General features: G+C 45.3%; 2 protein-coding genes across 2 annotated transcripts in view; one reads left to right on the top strand and one right to left on the bottom strand.

Moving 5' to 3' along the window:
• Nucleotides 1-107, top strand: part of CCDC158 (coiled-coil domain containing 158) — a 48,303-nt gene extending 48,196 nt beyond the window's left edge. The window contains exon 23 of the mRNA XM_004681199.1: nt 31-107. Within this exon, the coding sequence (XP_004681256.1) occupies nt 31-107 (77 nt within the window). The remainder of the gene's footprint in view (nt 1-30) is intronic.
• A 4,149-nt stretch (nt 108-4,256) lies between these two features.
• Nucleotides 4,257-7,642, bottom strand: STBD1 (starch binding domain 1). The gene is made up of 2 exons (XM_004681435.2): nt 7,370-7,642; nt 4,257-5,720 (listed from the first exon to the last, which is right to left on the bottom strand). Exons 1-2 carry the CDS (start codon nt 7,563-7,565, stop codon nt 4,867-4,869), a joined length of 1,050 nt encoding a protein of 349 aa, XP_004681492.1. The 5' UTR covers nt 7,566-7,642; the 3' UTR covers nt 4,257-4,866.
• Nucleotides 7,643-8,739: the final 1,097 nt, after the last annotated feature.

Below are 8,739 nucleotides of genomic sequence, written 5' to 3' on the forward strand. Positions count from 1 at the left end.
AACATTCTTTGTTTTTATCAACATTTGCAGCAATGTCTTCAATGATCAGAAATCAAGAAAAGAGGATACAGAAAGTGAAAGACCAAGAAAAAATGTTACTAAAATGATACATTGTTTACCTATTCTTTACAGAGGAAAGATGCCCAATTAATTGTGGCATTATATAATTAGTACCCTGTGTACTTTTTTCTTTTTATGTCAAAATTTAATAAAATTTTCTGTACTGTAAATTATTTTGAAATAAACTACTCTTGACTGCTCTCCCAGTAAACCTTCAAACAGTACTAACTACATGTGAAAGTATTTAGACCTGATAAAAGAGTATTAATTTGTGATGATTTAGTGGGCAGAATGAAGAGCACCTCAGTACCCCCAAACCTGCCTGGTCTAAATAGATTCTGTCATTTGCCATTAAACAACAAAATATATTCTTAGTGTATAAGACCTTCAACAGAAAAGGACTTTACTACAATTAGTATATAATAGAAGCGAAAAATATGGCTAAAATAGTTTCCCCATGAAACAACAAAGCTTCCCATCCCCATGTGGGCAAATGCCCAGCCAAAGAGAATTGCCCCAAAGCGAGGCCCAAAAGCCTGCCACAATCTAAGGCATCTTCTGTTGGGGAACCATACAGAAGGGGCAGAAGGGACTAGGCAAGTCTAGAGAGGGAAAAGCAAAATTCAAAGACCAGTCGATGTAGAGGCCGCCACTGTCAGCCTCCCCATGGGTCTCCCACCCACATCTCTGTCTCTTTCAAGTGTCCCCAAGTCCCTGGTACAAGTCTAAGTTTAAGAGTTAAGTGCCCCTCTTCACAGCTCTCTTACTCCATATACCTCCTCTGTCTTCCTCTCCCTCTTCCTAAGTCCCCTCCTATGTTTTCTCCCAGCCTTTTTTAGCTGCTTCTCAATGCTGATTTCCACCCTTTCTTGAATGGAACAGGGAACCTGGAACCTCCCCTTTCCATGGTAATTACACTCTTACAGCCATACCAATGTGTTAAAATAATTAATTTTTTTTATTTTATTTATTGGTCTGACACAATAGTGTCAGACAATTGTTTTATTCAACTTAGAAAAAAAAAAAACATCCTGGGGGAAAAACTTCCTCCACATGACACATGACAGTGAAAGATGTGGTATAATGCCCAAAACATGTGGACAAATTCCAGTGTACTGACGGATTCCACCTGTGACCTTGAACTCACTGTTCTGTCAATATCAGTGAAATAATCAAATAACAAAACACTGAGGCCTCTCATCAAAATATTTAGAAAGTCTCTTTCGCATATTAGTGACTACAACAACAACAAAAAAAAACCTCATCCCTTAGTCAGTGGTTAACTTCCACAGATTGAATGAATGTAGTCTGCCTTAATTAAAATTTAGCACATTATAGGGAGTGGAGTTTTCCAACACCATTAGCCACTTGTCTATGGACACCAAAAAATCTGAGTCTCCTAAAAGTCAATTCACTTCTGATACTATCTGGAGTTCAGTGTCAGATTCCACAGATTTAGGGCTGTCCCCCAGCCCTGACTTCGGACATCAGTCACATACCCCAGTTCATCTGTATTTCTGACCAGCCAGCTATAAAGTGGGGGCTCCCAAAATCCCAACCTGTTTTAATTTGCTAGCATGAATCATAAAATTCAACAAAGTGATTGCTGAATTTACTATTTCACTTACTATTATCAGCTTATTATAAAGGATAAAACTCATAAATAACCACACAGAACAGAAGCACAGATAGGACGAGGTGTGGGTGGGATTCTGGTGCACGAGCCTTCCATGCCTCTCTAGGGGAGCCACGCTCCCAGCACCCTGATGTTCCACCAACTGGAAAGTTCAGCAACTTTCATTATTCCACCACTTTCTAGCACTTCATCTTCAGCCCTGGATCTCACTTCCAGAATCAGGGCGTCAAGTTCCAACCTTCAAATCACTGTTTTTTTCTGACCTGAGTGCATCTAGGGGCCTGCCTTAATTCAGCTCATTAGCAAAAACTTAGGTGCAATCTAAAGTGCCTCGTCATTTTTTCCCCATCGCTTTTAAAGTTTTTGTATTAATCTTTTCCTTACATCACTGCAGTCCCCAAAAGTGCCTCATTTTAAGTAACAAAAGCCATGTCTGTGATTCAGGAAATCCCAAGGGTCAGAGGACTTCTGTTCCAGGAAGCAGAGACAAAGTCCAAATATATTTTTATACCGCATTACGTGACGCAATTAAAGGGAGAACAACTACAAAAACGTTGTGGTTGTGCCATGTACAATAGGGACAGTGCAGCAGGAGCTGGCTGCCCAAAGTCTGTACTCCTTTTCCACGGTGCAGATGTCGCTGAGAAACAGCTCTCCACCTGGAGCTGCTTCTGAGCTCCTCTCCTCTCACCTAGGGGTGGTCACCTCGCCGGTGGTCACCTCGCCAATGGTCACTGATGGCACGTGGACAGAACAATATGCAGTACTCTCTGGCCAAAAGTTCTAGTAAATCTTCAGTAAAGTTTTTCCTCGCTTTATTTTCCCTTTGGTGAGCTGGAGAGAGGCTGGTGATGTCTTGGGGGGAGGGGAGCAGAACCACAAGACAGAAGCCTCTAGATGACCATCTCTTCAAGGACAGCAGTGTCTACTGTGTATTATCTACTGTGGATTGCTAGTGAGCAAGGAATGGTGTGCTGTAGGCTTTATACATGTCTGCCGTCTGTGACAGCCGCTAGCATGAGCCCAAAGCAGTACCGATAACAGTGTAGGGCAGACACTGTATTGTTTGTATGTAGTAATACACTGTTATTTTTTCAGCTGTAATAGCAAAGTTGAAATGCTTGTTTCTTCTTAGAATAAAGAGATGCATCTATATCATGATCATTTTTAAAAAGATTTATTTATTTATGCATACAGAACTGGGGTACAGGCCAGAGGTGCAGGGGTGGTGAGAGGATTCCCCCAAGACAGAGTGGGGAGCAGAACAGGTCGACTGACTAAATACACTGCTGAGGGGAGTAATGGGCAGATCAGGAGAGGTCTGCGGCACATGTTGTCATCTCCTGGGCAGGGATCAAACACATGCTGAAGTGGCTTTAGCTTCTCAGTGCAGTGCTGCGCCACCAGGGACGGCCCACTATCATAATTGTATTGCCTGTCACAGCTGTTGCTATGAAAGTAGAAAAAAGGATGGAGCTAGTGCTGGGGGAAAGTCTATCCAGACCGAAAACATGAAGGGGTCCTAGAAAGACCCCATGAATAATATTGGAATATTCTTCCCTGCTGTCAGGCACACTTGTACCTTCTAGTTTCCTAAGAAGGATCACTCAGGCTACTGTCTTTTCCGCCTGGTATTTTTGATTCTAACTAGTTCCCTCGTTCCTATGCTGGCCTCAGTCAAAAGACATACTTGCTATCTTCAAACCATACCTGGAAGGTAAAAACCAAGCCAAAAGCATTGGGAAGTTTTTTATTATTATTATTATTAAATTTTTAAGTTTTCTCAATTTTCTCAATTTTTTGTACAGTACTTGATATCTCCCCTAGATGTAGTCCCCATAAATCTCCCACCACCACATCGCCCATAAACCATCACCATAGTCTCCTGTGTTCTTCACCCCCGTTTTGAGCCCTCTCCCTAGCCTCCTCCCCCTCCCCTGCTGTATGCAGATCTGTAGCTTGTCATTTTTTTTTTCACCCTTTGTTCAGTTTCCTTATATTCCTCCTATAAGTGATACTATCTGGTATTTTTCTTTTTCCTTCTGACTTATTTCACTGAGCATACTCCTTTCTGCTTCCATCCATGTTGTGACTGGCATGAGTTTTATCTTTTTGGATCAATGAGTTATATTCCATTGTGTATATGTACCACATCTTCTGGATCCAGTCATCTTTTGGGGGGTAATTAGGTTGTTTCGTATCTTAGCTATTGTAACTAGTGCTGCTATGAACATGGAGTGAGGGTTTCCTTTCAAATTAATGTTTTTATGACCTTTGGGTAGATTCCCAGGAGTGGAATTGTTGGGTCACATGATAGCTCCATTTTTAGTATTTTGAGAAATCTCCACATAGTTTTCCATAGTAGTTGGACCAGCTGTGTAAGATGGTTCCTTTTTCTCTACATCCTCAGCAACATTTGCGGTTGCCAGTTTCTTTTTAATATAGGCCATTCTCACTGGTGTGAGGTGGTATCTCATGATTTTGATTTCCATTGCCCTGATTATAAGGGATGTTGTGCGTGTTTTCATATATCTGTTAGCCATTTGATTTCCTCTTTAAGTGTCTTTTTAGCTCTTCTGCCCATTTTTTCACTGGGTTGTTTACTTTGTGTTGTTGAGTTGTATGTAGATCTTTGATGTCAGTGCCTTATCAGTTGCATGGAATGCAAATATTTCTGCCAGGGAGGGCCTGGTGTTGACTATTTTTAAATATAAAATGTGTGTATGGTTAAAAGGACTTTTTTCCAAGTGTCCCAATGGAAAATCACTTATTTCTGTATGAGATTTGTTTTAATCCCTTGGCTTAAGGATGACCCAAGGATGGTTTAAGCTTGAATGGTGTACAGCTGATTAGTTTCTGTACTCCTTGATCAGCCTGCACCTGAAGTTGACCTAGATTCTTCCCGAAAAGATCCAAGCCCCAAACTAATGCTGGATCTGCATTAATCTATACATCAAGCTACAGAGGGAAAGTCCATGTTCATGGGAGGCAGTAACTACATATACATATGTGTTTGTGTATAGTGCACTTAGAAAAAAGCTACTAGCTGATATGAAACAATTCTATTAGCTACATTCAAAGTTATACTTAATTTTCTTTTATTCAGTGTGCTCCACAACCTTAGCCTCTTGCACATGCTATGAATTCTCTCTAATACTTTGCAAACTGAATCACTGAACCCCCCACGACTTGTGAACCACTTTATCCTCATGGCCAGTCTCTAAGAGTCTATTGCTGCACTCTTCCCAACGGGTAACTTCCCCATTCTCTACCACCACAAACTTCCACTCCACCACTGTGTCAGCTGGCAGGGACACAGAATGAGACCAGAGTCCATCCTTGCTGCACTGGAGTGGAACAAAAGTATTCCATCTTCCTAGATTCTCGTGGTCTCCAGTTACTGCAATGAATTGCACTCCAGTGCTTGTGAGATAATGGATCTGGAAACTGATACTGACATGCTGAGACTGTGAAGACATCCTCACGACCCTTTTTGTTTTCATACCCACTTCCTGACCTCTTGCTTCCACAAGACTGCTTCTGCCACAGTCCAGCCCCTGGTTTGAGCTTAACATCGAGAACTCGAGGCTGCCATCCAAACCAACATCTCCCCAAGATGAATGCCTCGATACCATTTCCCAGTCCTCAGGGTCAGTCAAGTCCTGGCTGTCCATTCGAGCCAGACTTACTTCTTCAACTCTGTCCATGAACAGGTTGCTAGAAGGCAATTTCTCAGCAAAGGTTGGAGTTGCTTTACCAGGTGTCTCTTGTCCTTTTTGGAATCCCCATTCTCTTTGAGAAGACTCAAGGCTTCGACTTCTTGAAACTTCAGAGTGGCACCTAGAGTTCCTAGTCTCAGAGGCAGCTAGACACTGTGTGTCTGGAAACCATCCAGAAGAAACATTCTCTCTTGACTCACTGCAGTTACCACCTTCTCCAGGACTCCGTGGTCTCCACCTCCCTTCCTGTAGGTTACCATTTCCTTTGTCTGAAAGCAAACATCCATTGTTTCCTTGGGGATGTTCTTTTAAAAAAGGAAAAATGTCATGGTGTTAGATAGTTCACATGAGAAGAAATAAATTAGGTTGAAAAAACAGGCTTACTTTGGAAGGCTTTACTACTAATCTACCTGCAGTTCACAAAATTCATCTTTATTAAAATCAAGTACTTAGCTACCTAGTGTGTTCACAACTGTGTGCTTATGAACATGTGTGTATGCTCAACAATAGTACAAGAGTGTAAATGAAGTAGCAAGTCAAGGAGGCAGAGGTGTGCCCCATCATGGTCCTCTACATCCACATGCCAACTCACGCTGGCACACAGCCAAGCCAGCTTGTTTAGCTCGGGACATCCAAACATGTCCAGCCTGTGAGGTGCAAGGCTACGTGGCTAACCTCCATACCAGAAGGGTACACTTGTATTCCAAGAACTGAATGCAGACCAGGGATCAGGTCAAATTGGAAGCTGTGGGTAGATCAGCTCAGCTGTCACTGGGAGAATGCAGAGGACAGCAGTAAATCATTGGGCTGGAGTTGGGGGGAGGATGGTTTCTCCTTGCCAACCCTGTGCACAGAAACGTCTTCAACAAATTATAAAGATTTTAACCCGTGTGCCCCACTGCACACTGTGAATTTGTTCTTAAATACACAATCCAAGCTCCTTACAGACTCAATTTCCTTCCGGGTCACCTTACTGGTAGTCCAAACAGTTCCCTACAAAATTATAATCATTCAGTAAGCACAGATGAAGTTTCATGGAAGGAGAAACTTGTTCAATTTTGTCTCTTTCTAATGATGGAGTTGGAAGTGAAACACTCATGGTGCTTTGAATTCCCATGTTTTGCAACCTAAACCATGAAACTGGTTTTCAGAAAAAGGAGGAAAGTGAGTGCTCTCTGGATCCCAAACCAGTCACAGGGGAGGCAGGGCAGATTTTCAAGTGGCTACACATGACCACCACTCTACTAAAAATAAGGCTCACAAATGTCATTTTCACCATCAGTTTGGAGTCCAGGCCTGGGTGTCTAGCCAAGAAGGGTGGGGTGCTGGACTGTGAAGTTTCTGCAGTGCTCTTACTTTGCCTAACACAGCCTCTTTAACAAGCAGAGACTTAAACCTAGATGTCAATTCTACTCATCAGAACTGAGTCCCCTATTAAGTCCTCCTACTTAAATACTCCCTTCCCCAGAGATTAAACCACCCTGCACTGTTGCTGGGAGTGAGCAAGGGGAAGGTTTGAAAGTTCTGGAAGGGCCTACAGTCCCAGGGCTTCAGCAGAGGCTTCTGGCCAGAGTCCTACCTGGACTTTGCCTCCTGACAAAAGCATCCAGATGGCGGTGTTCCCAAACCAAGTCTTCCATGGGGTGAGGGCTGGGAGGACATGAAGCTATGACATTGGGACTGAGATATTGTCCCGGCTCTGTCAGAGTTTGAAGGGGTATGAAAGTGCTCCCCCACCCCTCCCCGGGACAATCTTCTAGGGCACCTCCCTGGCCACGGTGGGGAGCAAGAAACCTGCAGGGTGCGTGCTACCGACCAAGTTAGATGAGGCCCCTGGGGTTTGGAATGTTAGGAAAACTACACGTTGGTTTTGTTTTGTTTTGTTTTGTTTTCCCTTCTGCGAACTTTGAGCCCCCTGGCAGATCTGATCTCGGGTCACGCGCAGGAAGAATACCTGGTTTAGTGACCAGCTCCCGCCTGGAAGGTCCAGGGTTCAGTCCACCGCCAGCTTGGTCGCCTCCCGGCTCCCCGAGCCGGGCGTCGGGATCTGGCTCCGCACCCGCGTCCTTTCCCTTGTCCCGCAGCAGCCAAACGAACAGCGCTCCGGCCAGACCCCCGCCGACCAACAGGGCGGACCAGACGGTGCCCATGGCTCAAAGGCCACAGCTGCGGGATCGGCCAGCGACCCCGATCCCGGCTCGGGTCTTCAAGTAGCGCCACGCCTCCTTGCCGGCGCCGGCCAGCCTTCCACGCTCCTGCTGCCGGCTCTCAGCTTAGAGCCCAGCGCTGGGAGCTCGGCCGCTCAGCTTCAATTTCCCAGCCCCGCCCCACGCCCCGCCCCCGGCTGCAGCCCGGGCCTCCTCCCCGGGAGACTCGAGCTCCTTTACCAGTTAGTACTTTCTGGATTCCGACAGTCGCGGGCGGCCGGGGGCTGGAGGTGCGGGCTCCACGTGTATCCTGCAGCGCGTAAAGGGCCCAGGTGCGCGCAGCTACCGCGCGCGAAGCTGATCGGTCCCAAGTTCTTTTCTTCCCCTGCTAGCTACCGTCAAGGCAAGGCTTACCCCTGCTGCGGCCTGCGCGGGGCACCTGGATAGCTCATCTCCTTAGAAACTCTGGTGTTTCCCGCATCTTAGATGCGGGAAAGGCCCAGCTAGCTGCATTGGCTGGGTTGGGGCTGGAGGGGTAGCTGACCTGGGTGGGCTGGAGGTGGGCTGGAAGCATGGCCAAGACAGAAAACCTGGTTGCCGCCTCCAATTCTCCTCCCGCCTGGAAAGTGAAAGATTTGGACCAAGATCCATCCTCTACAAATGCCAACATCTCAACCACTTGCAGTCGTTCATTTTTCCTCGAATTCTTTTTTGGGGTGTGTGTTTGTTGCAAAATGCACGCTCTCCTGCCTGGACTGGATGTAACCCAAGCACTAGCTCCTACAGATGGGTTGATTAGTAAAAATAGCAAACCTCTTAAATGCTGCTTGTCTGCCAAGTGTTTAACGCACATATTTAATTTGATACTCGCAAAACGACAAAAAACGATGTGAGCCAAGAACTATACACATTTCTTTCGAAATTCACTATCTGCTTGATGGCTTTAGACATCAACTGGAAGCTAATGACTTCCCCTTTTTTATCTGCGGTTCGAAACTTTCCTTTGAACTAGTCCTACATCCTACTGCTAAGGCCACAAAATATTTACCTAAAAATAATTACTCGATGGGCTGCAAACCCCTGCGGGTGCAGTTACCCTAGGACCTCAGGCCCCTTGCAGGTCACAATCCCCACTACTTAAGGAGGCAGGAGAGGAAAGGTAGGGCGGGCCTGCAAC

The sequence above is a fragment of the Condylura cristata genome, unplaced genomic scaffold, assembly GCF_000260355.1.
Source record: "Condylura cristata isolate star-nosed mole 26May11 unplaced genomic scaffold, ConCri1.0 scaffold00012, whole genome shotgun sequence".
NCBI lineage: Eukaryota > Metazoa > Chordata > Mammalia > Eulipotyphla > Talpidae > Condylura > Condylura cristata.